Source organism: Hylobates moloch, unplaced genomic scaffold (assembly GCF_009828535.3).
Source record: "Hylobates moloch isolate HMO894 unplaced genomic scaffold, HMol_V3 SCAFFOLD_9, whole genome shotgun sequence".
Classification (NCBI taxonomy): Eukaryota; Metazoa; Chordata; class Mammalia; order Primates; family Hylobatidae; genus Hylobates; species Hylobates moloch.
Window position 1 is genome coordinate 963474 of NW_026652284.1, and position 13859 is coordinate 977332.

General features: G+C 66.0%; 1 protein-coding gene across 3 annotated transcripts; it reads right to left on the reverse strand.

The window, feature by feature from the left end:
• Positions 1 to 18: 18 nt before the first annotated feature.
• Positions 19 to 13843, reverse strand: DVL1 (dishevelled segment polarity protein 1). 3 transcript variants are annotated; one of them, XM_032758591.2, is made up of 16 exons: positions 13534 to 13783; positions 7373 to 7442; positions 7047 to 7168; positions 6737 to 6840; positions 6351 to 6489; positions 5228 to 5321; positions 5064 to 5133; positions 4855 to 4994; positions 4553 to 4629; positions 4399 to 4466; positions 4101 to 4253; positions 3358 to 3489; positions 3106 to 3273; positions 2814 to 3020; positions 1837 to 1874; positions 1204 to 1327 (listed from the first exon to the last, which is right to left on the reverse strand). In XM_032758591.2, the coding sequence occupies exons 1-15, from the start codon at positions 13701 to 13703 to the stop codon at positions 1864 to 1866; spliced, it is 1725 nt and encodes a 574-aa protein (XP_032614482.1). In that variant the 5' UTR covers positions 13704 to 13783; the 3' UTR covers positions 1204 to 1327; positions 1837 to 1863. The 3 variants fall into 3 exon arrangements, with proteins under 3 accessions (XP_032614483.1, XP_032614481.1, XP_032614482.1); XM_032758592.2 differs by lacking the exon at positions 1837 to 1874 and having other exon boundaries at positions 19 to 1327; positions 13534 to 13843; XM_032758590.1 differs by lacking the exon at positions 1837 to 1874 and having other exon boundaries at positions 19 to 1327; positions 4176 to 4253; positions 13534 to 13784.
• Between the last annotated feature and the right edge of the window lie 16 nt (positions 13844 to 13859).

Consider the following 13859-nt stretch of genomic DNA (forward strand, 5'->3'; position numbering starts at 1 on the left):
GCACAGGCCACACATCTGTCCCATAAAATTAAACGCTTTTTAGTGTTTAAAATAAGCAGCATTTACACAGAAGCAGCTCTATGTTAACCATCTAGACGCTGGGACTTTGATACAATATCTACAGCGCAGACACGTGGGGGCCACAGAAGCCAGGAAGGCTGCGGTGTGTGCAGGCCGTGATGTGTGCGCGCAGTGTGTGCACTCACCAAGGACGGGCCACCTGACCACCCATCTCCCCAAGACCTCCCTCCCTGTGGCAACTGTGCATGTCGGGGCCCCTTAACCCTGTGGGCCACGATCCCTCCCTGCCCTGGTGGGGACACGGTGGGCAGGATGTTCCGCCCTCTCTCGTCTTCCCGTCCCGCCCTCCACATACTTTCACACTCGACTGTGTTGCCAGAGGGGAGGGGAGAAGGTGCAGGCTGCTCCAAGGGGCAGTGGCAGGTGGGCAAGCCGACAGGGTCACCTCCTCCCCCAAGTCACCGGCCAGGCAATAAATAAATAAATTAGATCCCTACTCCAGACAGCCAGAGGGACCTGGCAGCTCCGGCTCCACCCCTGGGAGGCCCTGTCCTGGGTCAGATGGGTGGGGCCTGTGCACCATAGGGGGTTGCCCCGCGTGGACCACCCTGGGGGCCTGGGCACAGATGTGCAGGAGGTGGGGGTCAGCCCAGAGCCCAGGGGGTCTTCCTCATCCCAGGAGGGGTCACCACCAGACACAAGGGGTTGGGAGGTCCCTGAGGCTCTTGCTGAGGGGCAGAGAGGGAGCACCCCCAACATGGCTGCTCAGACACAGGTGCTGTCAGGAGCCGGAGTAGCCAGGCTGCCAGGGATGGTGGTGGTCCACCCTGCCTCCCGTCCTGGCCCCCAAAAAGGCAAGCCCACATGAGCTCTGTGTGCAGCAGGACCGTCAGCTCCCCACCTCGGGCAAGGCTGGGGGCACGTGCCACGAGTCACATGATGTCCACGAAGAACTCACAGGGGTTCCCCATGGCCTTCTGAAAGGACTGGCGACTGCCTGTCAACTCCGGGGGGACGGCAGCCAGCTCCCGGACAGGGGGTCCCCCGGGGGGCCCCCCCACCACCGTATAGGCCTTGGTCATGGGGTGGGGCAGGGGGAGCCCCGGGGCGGTGGCCGAGGCCTGACTGCGTGGGCTGCTGCCGCGGCTGAGCTGGCCAGCCGGACGCTCTCGCCAGCTGCTCCCCACCCCACTCGGTGCCGTGTGATCCGATTCACTGCCACTGCCCCCGGCTCCCGCCGCCCGACGCTCCTTCTCACGGCCCGGGGCCCGGCGGCTGCTCCGCGTGGACCCGCTGCTCTTGCTCCCTGGGAGTGAGAACAGGATGGGGAAGGAGGCCGTCAGCACCAGGCCCGGCCACGTCCAGAACAACTGCCCCCGCCAGGCGCCAAGTGACCGGGCAGGAACGGTGGCCCATGCAGGACGAGTGGGTGGGGCAGCCATGCAGGCTTGAGGACAGGGCCGGCACCCCCAGGGTCGCAGGGGCAGCTGCAGCAGGCATGGGCCGGTGGGGGCAGTGGCAGGCAGGCAGGGTCCTGGGGTGAGCTGGGCACCCCCATGCCTCACCCCGATGCTTGAGCTGAGGGCCTGGTCTTGCGGCTGAAAGACTGAGGTGCCAGCGAGGGCCCCTCATGCCCGGTGCCCCCATGGCCATCCTGGATTCCCCACCCGAGGCCCCACTGTCCCCCCGACCCAGGATCCTGGCCGATGGACGACTCAGCTCAGGCCTGTCCTGGTCTCCCCAGACGCAGTGGGAGCTGGAGGGCGTGGCCGGCTGGGGACATGCTGAGGGACACCGGGCAGGACCCTGGCTTACCGGCCCAAGGTCCACTCCGCTAGTCCTTCAGTCTAAGGCTTGTTCAGCACAAGGCAAGGGATAGCACGAGTTACACGCCCGGCTGCCCAGCACCCGCCCGGCACCCACCCGCCACCAGTGGGGCCTGACCGCGGGCTGGGTGGGGCTGAAGCAGGCGCAAGGGCTGGTCGAGGGTCAGTAGACACCCAGCGTGGCTTCTCTGCGGACCCACACCCTCTGGCTGCCTCTCCTCTCTCGCCCTCCTTCCTGGGCCCTCCAGGCCACCACCTGCACCCCTCACTGGCCTGCAGACACCCCCGCCGGCCTCACCAACCCCACCCACTGGGGCCTCTGCTCCACTAGACAACGCCTCAGGGACACCCCGGATCCCCCGGCCCCTAAACACATCCCAGCCATGGGCACAAGGCTATGATGCATGGCACTGTCCACACCAGGCTCCCTGCCCAGGCTGCAGCTGCCACCCTCCTGTGTCCTGGGGCGTAGAAAGTGACCCTGTCAGACTCCTTGGCCACCCCTGCCCTGTCCTTGTCACACGGCCCTTGGCCACATGGTCTCCTGGCCCCCTACCTCTACCATAGGAGAACCACCAGCCGCCACCCCTACCAGACACAGCCGCCCAGGCCGCCAGGCTCCTGGAGGCCCCTCCTCCCAACCACACCCAGATGAGATGGGGTCCAGGCTGCCCCTGTGTGAGACGCTTCCCTGTCCTCCTCATTCACACTGGCTCCTGGATCCCCCTGGCACTTGCCCCTTCCAGAAGGAGCCCACCCAGGGCCCAAGTACACATTAGGAGCACGGCGTTGGGGTCAGCAGAGAAGCGGGGCGGAGCCGGGGGTGGGGCGGAGCAGCAGCGGGGTGGGGTGGAGCTGGGGGCGGAGCAGCAGTGGAGTGGGGGCGGAGCCGGGTGCGGGGCAGCGGCGGGTGGGACAGAGCTGGGGGCGGAGCCAGGGAAGGGCAGGTGGGGGCGGCGTTCTTACCTTCACTCTGCTGACTCCCGGTGCTGCCACTGCCATAGCTAAAGCCTGGGTCCTGGTAGGCAGGCGGGAAGCAGGGCGGGGGCCCCGGGTACTGGTAGGGGTAGCCCTGACCCAGGGGCCAGGGGGCAGCCGGGTGGGGCAGCGGGGCCAGCGTGTCCTGATCCGAAGCCCCACTGGAGCCACTGTTGAGGTTCAGGGTGGCGAGATCTGGCGGGGGAGGGTAGGTGAGGGCCGCGGAGGGGCCTCCGGCATCCCCCTGCCCCCCGCTCTGAAGACCGAAGCCCCCACTCACTGCTGCAGAGGTCCCCGAAGACGTAGTAGCACTGCTCGGAGAAAGTGATCTTGTTGACCGTGTGCCGCAGGAAGCCGTGTTTCAGCAAGCTGCTGGCGTACTTCCGGGCCTCCCGCCGCTCCTTGAAGCCCTCCACGTGTGTGTACAGCCAGTCCACCACGTCCGCCCCTAGCCAGCACCAGAGGTCAGCCCGCAGCCCCGAGGCACGCAGCCCCGCCCCGGCACTATTCGCCCGCGGGGACGGCCACTCACCGATGACAGCGTTGGCAATGGTGATCTTGAGCCACATACGGTCGCGGATCTCCAGTCCCGAGTCTGGCAGCTGCATGACCCGGACCACGGCGCTCATGTCACTCTTCACCGTCAGCGGCGCCTCTTCCAGCTCTGCAAGGCACAGCCCCGCCTCAGCCCCAGCAGCTGAAGGCGGGGACTCAGGGCCCTGCACCCCCGGGCCAGGGCACAAGCTGGAGGGTGCGTGACAGCAGGGCCCCGGCCCACTGCAGGATGGACCCCCGTGAGGCTGGGGCGTGAGCAAGGGGATGGGACATTTAGTCTCCCACTCCTGCAGACACTTTCCATCAGGATCCTAGGCACGAACTGGGCTGAGGACACCCCACCCTGCAGACCAGGGCGTAATGAGAACGAGGCAGGCCCCTTCCCCTCCCCGCATGTCCCGCCCGAGAGCGCAGGCTGTTAGTGGTGTTAGCGGCAGGAAGAAGAATGGAGACCTGGCCCCTGCCTCTGACCCCCCTGGGTGCACCCCGCATAGGGGCCCTACATACATCCCCTGCTCCCAACACACAGACCATGAGCAGGATGGGCTGCACAAGGTGGGCACGGGTGTCTGTGCATACATGTCTGTGCAGGGAGTTGGGGACAGGCAACACACACGTGTCACAGCCCCATGACGGCCGCAGGCGGCCATGCTGGAGGCTGGCAGAGACGCCCCCTCCAAGCCTTGGTTTCTGCTGGGGCCCTCGGGAGCTGCCACTTACGTGGAGCACCAGGCACGGAGCTGGTTAGTGAGGAGGAGCTGGTGCGCGTGACGGCGCTGGAGCAGGGGCTCGTACCGTAGCGGGGCAGGGCTCCTGTCAGTGCCGCCGTGTGGGACAGCCAGGCGGCGGGGTCGATGGGCCGCACCGGGTCAGCTGGGTGGCCGCCACGTGGCGATGACGACAGGCGGACAGACAGACAGGGTGGGAGGGCAGGGTGCAGGGCACAGAGGAGAGAGGCCTTCAGGCTGGGTAGGTGCCCCCTCCCCATCCCGCCCCGTGTGCCCCGAGGGCCACTCACCCCGTGGGACAGTGAAGTAGCTTCGGGGCGTCGGGTCCCAGCACTTGGCCACAGTGAGGCTGATGGGCCTGCAGGAACGGTGGTCACACAGCAAGGCCCCCATGGTCCCACCTCCCTGCTTGGCCCCTCCCGCTCCAGCGCCCCCAGCCCTCACCCCGTCTGGGACACGATCTCCCGCAGCACCCGCACAGCGTCATCGTTGCTCATATTCTCAAAGTTCACGTCATTCACCTGCAGGTGTGGGGATTAGGGTGGTGCAGGCAGGGTGTGCAGCTCAGTCCACAGCCCCCGCAGACCTACCCACAGCCGCACGTCCCCCAGCAGCCGCCACAGACCCACCCGCAGCCGCACGTCACCCCGCAGCCCCCACAGACCCAACCGCAGCCGCACGTCACCCCAAAGTCCCCACAGACCTACCCGCAGCCGCACGTCACCCCACAGCCCCCACAGACACACCTGCAGCAACATGTCGCCGGGCTCGATGCGGCCGTCAGCGGCCACAGCCCCGCCCTTCATGATGGAGCCGATGTAGATGCCGCCGTCTCCACGGTCGTTGCTCTGCCCCACGATGCTGATGCCCAGAAAGTGATGTCTCTCTGCAGGAAGAGCCATGAGCCGCGGCCAAGCCCCTGCCCCTGCCCCCAACCCTCGCCCCGAGGCCTCACCCATGTTGAGCGTGACAGTGACGATGTTGAGAGACATGGTGGAGTCGGTTATGCTGCTGAAGGAGGAGGCCTGCGGAGGGGAGGGGGGCATGTGTGAAGGGCACAGGGCTGCCCGACACTGACTTCGCCTCCCCAGCCCCGCCCTGCTCCATCCTGCTATCTACCCGGTCCGTCTGCCGAAGGCGCTGCTTCCTCCGCCGGCGTTTGTGCTTCCGGATGAGCCTGGATGAGGTGCTCTGCTCCGTGGAGCTGCTCAGCCTGGGGACAGACCGTCAGAGCTCAGAGGAGCTAGAGACACGGGTGGGGCGGTGGGACCCCACTCCCCCAATGCTGGGTGGGCTGAACCTGGGTATCAGGGGGTCCAGGCCAGGCTTGTTCCAAAGCAGGCTCAGTGCCTGATGTCCACGCCCCAGGCCCTGCACACGTGATGTGCACAGGAGCATACACGAAAATCCCAGAGACAGGCAAACTCGGCACAAACACATGTAGCCAGATCCACTACTGGCACACACGCACACCTGCACACACGCACACCTGCACACACATGCACACCTGCGCACAGGCACAGCACACACACACCTGCACATGCACGTGTGCACATACACCTGTACACATGCACACCACACATGCACACCTGCATACACATGCACACCTGTGGGCACACACACTGCACACATACCTGCACACCTACCCCTGCACACGCATGCACACCTGCACACGCAGGCACACACACCTGCACACACGCATACCTGCACACACGTACACCTGCACATGCACGCATGCACACATGCACATACATGCACACGTGCACACTCACACCTGCACACATGTACACACGCCTGCACACACACACACCCCTGTGCACACGCACACGTGCACTGTGAAAACACGCTCCTCACATGCACAGTGTGAAAACGCACCTCGCACACACGTGCACACACAGACATGTGCATCATGTACATAAACATTTGCACACAGGTACATGCACAGGCAGACAGGTGCAGTGTGAAAACACCTCACAAACACATGCACAGACACGTGCATGTACATATTTGCATGCGGGCACATGCACAGGTGCACACACGTGCACAGTGAAAACACACCTCATGTGGAACACGTGCACAAGCACACATGCATCATGTACACAGACATTTGCATGCACACGTGCACAGACACGTGCAATGTGAAAATGCCTCATGCAGACACACGCACAGACACGTGCACATCATGTACAGACATTTGCAAGTGGGCACACAGGCACACACTCCCACAGACACACCCACACACCTGCTTGTGCTGCCATCCTCGTCCGAGTCCACAAAGCTGCTGGATTCAAGCTCGCTGCTCAGGGCGGTGGACGCACTGTCTGGGGGCAGCCCTACATCCCGCCGTCGGTCTCCCCTTGGGTGCCCATTGGTCCGGGCGGCTGTGGGGGCAGCAGGTTGGGAGCTGACTGCGGGGTCTCCCAGAGGTCATGGGTTTGGGGCTGCCTGGGTAGTGCTGCATGCCTGTGGGTCTGGGAGCTGGTGGCTCGACTATAGGCTCGCTGGGCCTGCATCTCCACCCAAGCACCGCCACTGGCTAGGGGACAGGAACTTCTGTAGTAGGAACATGGTTCATGGGGGCCCCAGGGAGGCTGGGGGTCCACAGCTGGGCTGACAGGACCACTGTACCCTCCTCGCGGTTCCGGCGTCGGGCACGCTCCCGCCGGTGGCTGACCATGGACTCCGTGCCTGTCTCATTGTCCATCCCGTCACGGCTGCTGGCCACATTTGGGCTGTGCAACAAGAGCAGGGTGGGTGAGGAGGCCGTGGCCCCAACCCCTCAGATGCCTCCCAGCCCAGCCTCCCCTTGCCTGTGGGACCCCAGCCCCAGCAGGTGCCACGCCCACCTACTGGCCCAGGCAGGCCTCCCTCCCCTGTTGGTCAGCATCCCCCACGACGAGCGTGGGGTAGCAGGGCCCAGTGCCCACGGTGTCCTTACTGGAAGGAGGGGGGCCGGGAGTCTCCGATGCCGCCTGTCCGCTCAAGAGGCGGGGGCAGGTCTGTGTGGCTGTCCGTGCCCTGGGACCCCACATCCGAGTGGGCACCCTCAGCCAGGACCAGCTGTGGAGGGAGCAGGCATGCTCAGGGAAGCCCACCCACCTTCAGGACGCCTCCTCAGGGCACCCAGGGAACAGGGGGCCAGCAAGCTGCCCTATCCGCACCCAGCCTGCCAGGGCCTCCCCACACCCACCGCCTCCCCCAGGAAGAGCTCCACCCTGGAATGCTCCCCAGGCGAGCATTCGGGGCCAAGACGTGGGGGCTCACCCAGGAGACCACGCGGCCGTTGAAGCAGGGAAGCTTGGCGTTGTCATCAAAGATCTCCTCCTTCACCACCCTGTGGGCATATGCCGCCGTGAGGCCCCACCTGGGGGGCCCAACCCTGCGGCTCTAGAGGTGAGGCCTGGAGAGCAGGCGCTCCTCCTGCCCGCACAATGTCACTCTGTGGACACCCCTGCTAGTGCATTCTCCTCTCGGGAACTATCCTTCCACTCCGTCATATCCTGGGCCCCCACCCCGCAGCATGGGGACAGTGGCTGTGGACATCCCCACGGGGCGGCTCAGCCAAAGGCTCCCAGTCCCCTGCAGCGTCAGTCCCCAGCCCCCAGGTTGGGGGACAGCTAGGGTGAAGCCTCCTTGGGAAAGCCCCTGTGCCCAGCTGCCCTCGGTTCATGTATGTGGTGGCCCCAGACGCTGTCTCCAACCACCCCCACTTCATCTGGTCCTGGGGCTTGGAGCCCCCCCAGGGCTTCCCCAACACTGGGACTCCTCAGGGCCATGCCCCAGCCTCCTCAGCAACAGCAGCTGCACCTACCGGGCCCCAAGGCTCCCCAGGCTATTCCCTGTCCCTTGCCCAGGACAGCAGGTCCACCGCTCCACCTCCCAGCCAGCTCCAGACCAGCCGCCCACCCCTCAACAGCCAGGGCATCAGGCCACCTACACCCACCCCTGCACTCAGACCTGTCATTCCCAACCAGGAGCCCAAATCCCCCAGCAGCCTCCTCTCCATCAGGCCGGCCATGCCCTATGGCCCCACTCTGCCCTCCTGGCATCTCAGGAGCACCCTCAGGTCCCAGGCCCTGTGCCTGCCTGCCAAGGGTCAGGCTCTGTGAGGGCGGGGCTTTGCCTGACCCCTGCCCTGCACCCCTAGCCAGGCTCACAGTCCACGCACAAAGACTCTCAGACCCAACAGACGGACGTAGGTGGGCTGGGAGGGCACACAGGTCCCCAGAGGCAGCCCACCACCCTCCTGTCCTGTCCATCTAGCCAGGGAGACAAAGACCTCTACTCACAAAACCTCCCTGCACCTCAGAACCTAGAGGGGCAGCAGGGGACACGGAGCTGGCAGGGCCCCCAGGAGAGCAAGCTGGCCAGCTGCCTCGCCAGTCCACCCCCGGGTCAGAGGGGCTTGGGAACGGGGCAGAGGGCACCCAGGCACGCCGCAGAGGGTCAGGGGACACGAACCAGGAGGAGGCCGGGTGACCCGAGCTCAGAGTTCAGGGGGCAGGGTGGCAACCCACACGGCACAGAGGGGACGGCTGGGCAGGGGCAGGTCCCTGGGCCAAGGAGCAAGGCAGGCAGGGCTGTGGTCGACACTCACACTGTGACCTGAGGGCCCAGGCAGCAGGCTGGGTAGGATCCAGATGCTGCCTCGTGGCACCCTGCCCTACCCAGCAGCATTTTCCACGCCCGGGACTTGGGCCCAGTGGAGAAATGGGAGCCCGGAGACGGGGCTGGGCCTGGCCGCACACCTGGCAGGAAGCGGCCTTGTGGCTGCTAGCCCTACTGCCAGCTACAGAGCCACCCCGACTGGCCGCTCCAGGTCCCCTGACCCCGGGGCACCTTGACTCAGCCAGGCTCCGAAGCGGCAGGTAGCAGGAGGCCCCCGGTGAAGTGGCAAACCCACACTCCCACCCAAGCCCTGGCCCACCCACTTGCTGGGAAGAGGCCCCAAGCCTCAGGGCAGAGTGGACAGCAGGCAGGGCCAGCCCAGGTGGGAGCAGGGACCCCTCCCTAGCCCTCTGGGGTCCTGCAGCTGCCTCCCCAGGCTTCCCAGGGCCAGGCCATGGCCATGAGGTGGACGCCCCCAAAGAGCAGAGAAGGTCACTTCTCAGATCCCCTCACGTCTGCTGCCCCCACACAGGAGCCTTCCCAGGTAAGACCATGACTCCCATGCCAGGTTGAGGCCGCCACAGTGAGAGGCTGTCACACCTGAAAGGCTGGAGCAACCCAGGGTGAGGCGGGCCCCACGGACACTGGGGCCACCACCAGCTCCCACCAGGGGGCCAGGGCCCACAGTGAGCCCTTGTCTCTAATGGACCTGACCACAGCAGAGACCCTGGCAGGGTCCCCACTTCAGCCCCTGACACACGGCCCCAGGTGGCCCGGCCGGCAGCTTCTCCCCTGCTGCACCCAACCCCAGCACCCTCTGACTCACCCGAGGGAGACACTCGACCACCCAGAACCCCAGGGCAGCGCCCACCTGCCTCCACCGGAAGAGGGCCCTGCCCCCTCCCACCATCCAGAGTGGCCCAAGCCCGCACGGCCCACCCAGCCAGGGCCTCATGAAGACCCCAGGCTGCCTGGGATGTCCCTGCCCCCTGCCCCCTCACAGATGTCCAGCCAGGGCCCAGAGGCCCTACGCACTCCGCCCTCTTCAGCCCAACAGGGTGTAACAAGTCCTCCCTTGCCCCCGGTGGCAGGGTGCAGACCCAAGCCTGGCTGGGCCAGGAAAAAGGCAGCAGGACCCAAACAGCACAGAGGGAAGGGTGGGGCCTGCCTGGGGCTCCAGGGGTCAGCTACCCAGGTCCCAGGCAGAGCCCTGCCGTCCCCACCCCACCCCACCCGGATGGGGGAGGCTGCCGGAGGCCAGCCAGGCATTGGGGGCGCACCCACCACCTGGGGTCCCCGCGCCTCTGGAGCAGCCTCTGCTGAAACTCAGGGCAGCTGCCAGGGGTGCCCCTGCCAGCACTGTGCCCCCACCTTGGGATTCCCTGCAAGGCCTGGCTAACCTCTGCGTGCTGCCCCCACAGACCCGCCCCGGGGAGGAATCCACTCAGAGGCAGTGCCCTGGGAGCCAGCATGGCCACACAGGATGCAGAGGACCCTCCAGACTCCTAGAGGCTACAGCCAGCTGCCCCATGGTGTGGTCCCGAATGCACCCCATTCTCCCAAAGCGGAGCAGGAAACTGGCAGAGGCAGCTGGCCCAGGGCAGGCGGCGCAGAGCCATCCCGTGCCCTCAGAGCCCCCTGTGCACGCCCCAGGTCAGGGCCCTCAGCCTTGGGGGTCTGTGGCCTCCCAATCCCTGACCCCAGAGCCGGCGGCTCTCCACCAGCCTGTCCCCTGGGTGGTGCCGAGTCCTGGGATCTCTCTGTGCCCCCTCCCCAGGTTCAGGCCACACAGGCTCGAGTGTCCCTGCTGGGCCATGGCTATGAGTGCAGTAGGTGAACTCCCAACACCAGGGAGGGGGAGGCAGTTGGGGCACAGAGAGGCTGAGTCACAGACTCCAAGTGGCACAGCCAGGGAGGGCGGAGTGGGAACTCCCCCGCAGCCCAGGCTAGGCAGAGCCTCCCCAACTCCACAGCTCCCCACAGCAACACCCAAGACACAACGAGCTGTCACAACACCCAGGCCCATAGCAGGCGGCCCCGGGGACCAGGGCTTTGGGCCCACAGCCTTGCCTCTACCCATCCCCTAGTCCCAGGCCTGGGTCACCCCCACCTCGGAGATGAACTGTGGGAGCTGTACCCAACAGACAGGCTCGGTGCCAAGTCCAGCAGGCCCAGCATCCGCCACGCACCCAGCAGTGGGGACCCGGAGCCAAACACCCTCCCTCCTCTGCCTCGGCCAAAGGCTGGGCAAGACCCCCTGCCAACCACCAAACCCAGCACCAGGCAGAGACCCTCCCCCATTCTGCCCTCCTCCCAGCCCTGGGGATCTTAGGTCAGAATAGCTGTGACCAGGGCATGAAAAGTGGAGGACAGGCGGGGGACCTTCACCCACTGGGCCAAAGCCGTGCGTGGGGAGTGGGGTCCAGACCAGGGCACGTGGCTATGGCCACGCCCCAGGCTCCTTGCACTGCAAGGTGGTCAGTCATGCTCTGGAGCAGAGGCTGGGGAACCGGGGCCAGGCCGAGAATGCAGCGGGCGCTGGCGCAGGAACCCCCCACTTACCAGGGCCTCCTCAGCGTCCCCAGCCTGAGGCTCCCTCTCTTACGGAGGCCACCCCAGACCAGCGAGGACCTGCCTTCTCTTTCCCATATCTCCAGCTACATTCACTTGGCATCCAGGACCAGTGTCTAGTTCAGCTCTCACTTAAGCTAAAGTGTGACTGACCAACCAGCCCCTCCCACGGGGGTTCTATTCCACAGAACAGACAGTGCTGAGAGCTCTGCGGGTAGAACTCAGGGGAGGGGAGAAAAGAAGTAATTGATGAGGGTCCTCCATAGGCTCCTGAGGCCACCAGCCAGAGGACCAGGGAGGACACAGAGCAAGGCCCCCGTCCCAGCCAGAGGACCTGGGAGGCTACAGAGCAAGGCCCCCGTCCCAGCCAGAGGACCAGGGAGGACACAGAGCAAGGCCCCCGTCCCAGCCAGAGGACCAGGGAGGACACAGAGCAAGGCCCCCGTCCCAGCCAGAGGACCTGGGAGGCTACAGAGCAAGGCCCCCGTCTCGGGCCTCCAGCATCACCCCAGTCCATTCTTTCCAACCCCCACAGCCCAGCCCAGCCCAGCCCTGACCTCTGCAGCCCCACTGACTCCCAGCCCCCTGTAAGCCTGCAGCCTCCAAAGCTGTACACTGAAGCTCCCCTGTCTCTTTCCTGGCCACATCCCCAAGCCTGCCTCGACACCCAGACCTGCCCACCCTGTTCCCAGGCCCGGGCACCCACGAGTCCTCCAAATGTGCCCAGCAGGTGCAGCCACTGCTGGAAGTGCACTAGGGCAACAGCCAGGCTGTCTCTGCCCTGGGCAGCCCCCGGTGGGTGTCAGGAGCAGAAGGCGGACTCCTCCAGGGCTTCATCCCAGAGCATGGTCCAGGAGCAGAACCTGGGGGCAGGGCATCTCCTCACTACGCATTTCCTGGTGGCACGCATTTGCAACAAAGAGCATTAGTGACTTTGGTAACTTTTGTTAGAATAATACACTAAGTTAAAAACAAAAGTACCTGACACATGTCCCATGCTCAACGCCAAAGCAGCCCAGGCCCACAGAAGCAGGGACTGCAAGGTGCCCCAGCAGGGGAGGAGCACGGACCAGTCAGAAAACAAACCGCCCCCTCCTGCCCAACCTGACTAGAGCGGGCAGGAGGGCCGATAAGCCGAGTGGGGAGCGCCCAGCCTTCAGAGGCTGCCAAGGACGCACCCTGCCCTCTCTGCTTCACCTGGTGGTGGGGGTGGGGAAGGAAAGTACAGCTGTCCAGATGTCCCTTGGGCCCCCTGAGAGCCCCAGAGCGGACCCAGCCTGACTGGACCTGGGGCTGCCTGAGGACCCTGCAACCACAGAATCCAGGAAACAGCCTTAATGTCACAATCTCAAGAGGCGGCCACACACAAGGACACGGCTTGCCGCAGGCTCACCTCCTGGGGCCACGAGGCCTGAGCCCGCCCCTGGCACTGTTGAGCTGGGACTGGGGACTCAGGTTACTGGTGGCTGGGCCAGGCCAGGCCCGGCCTCAAGCAGACGGCCAGGTTCCTGCTCCCTGTCCCAGACGGCCCAGCTCAGCACAGCAGGGGTCTCCTCGCCTGGGACACCACCACCGAAGCCCAGCAGGGAGACGCTGACCCAGGCTGCCCCGAAACAGCAGATGGTCTGGGCTGCTCCGGGAACGCAAGTGCTTTGTGGTTCAGTGGGGACGGGGCCCACAGGGAGCTCAGGACAGGGGTGGGCGAATAAAGTTTCATGGTCACCAGTGGCCCTTGACCTCCACCCTGTCACAGGGACCCTGGAGACCCTGGAGAAGGGGGCCAGGAAGACCTGTCTTGAGCCTCGGGAAGCTTCTGCAAACCCTAGCAGACAGGTTGGTGAACCTGTCCCCCAACGTCTCCCCATCCCAGCTAGGGAACCCCACCCTGCTTCCTTCCCACTGACACGCCCCTGACCCCAGCCCGCACCAACGGCAGGCGCTCCCGGGCAGCCCCCGTGGAAGGCATGCGGCCGACCGAGTCTGACCCGGGCGAAGGCAGGACTCGGGGCCGGGAGGCTAGGGCCAGGGACGCCGGGACCCCCGCCTGCCATCACCCCGCTGCACGGACAGGTGGGGGCGCGCCGCACAGTGGCCGAGGCCGCCACCCGCGCCGCATCTGGCGGAGGCGCGTCGCGGTCTCAGGTCCCCGGGGGCGCGGACGGCCCAGGACCCCGCCCCGTCCCCGCGCGGGCAGGTGCGACCCCCGAGCCCGCGCCAGGCTCGCGCAGGCCTCGCGGCCGACTGACCCGAAGTCCTGGTCCATGGACTTAAAGAAGAATTTGTAGGCGTGCACGGGCCGGTTGCTGAGCACGTTCTTGAAGTCGGCTAGCGTGACGCGCTCGGGGGCCACGGGCAGCTTGACCAGGTACGGCGTCTCCTCCTCGTCCATGTGGTAGATGATCTTGGTCTCCGCCATGGCGCGGCGGCGGCGCGGAGCCCGCGCGCTCAGAGCCCGGCCCGAGGCTCGGACGCGGGGCGCTCCCGGCCCGCCCGCCTGCGCCCCGCCTGGCCCGCGCCACTCTCGGCCCCGCCGCGCCGAGGCCCCCAGGCGCCCCCGCCCGACCGCCCAGGC

What these genes read in the sequence shown, in the direction of transcription:
- DVL1 (XM_032758592.2), bottom strand. Translation starts at nt 13,703, where the DNA reads ATGGCGGAGACCAAGATCATCTACCACATGGACGAGGAGGAGACGCCG. An exon ending in TCCATGGACCAGGACTTCGG is followed by an intron (nt 7,443 to 13,533) that starts GTCAGTCGGCCG and finishes ATATGCCCACAG; the next exon opens with GGTGGTGAAGGAGGAGATCT. An exon ending in CTACTTCACTGTCCCACGGG is followed by an intron (nt 4,254 to 4,398) that starts GTGAGTGGCCCT and finishes GCGGCCACCCAG; the next exon opens with CTGACCCGGTGCGGCCCATC.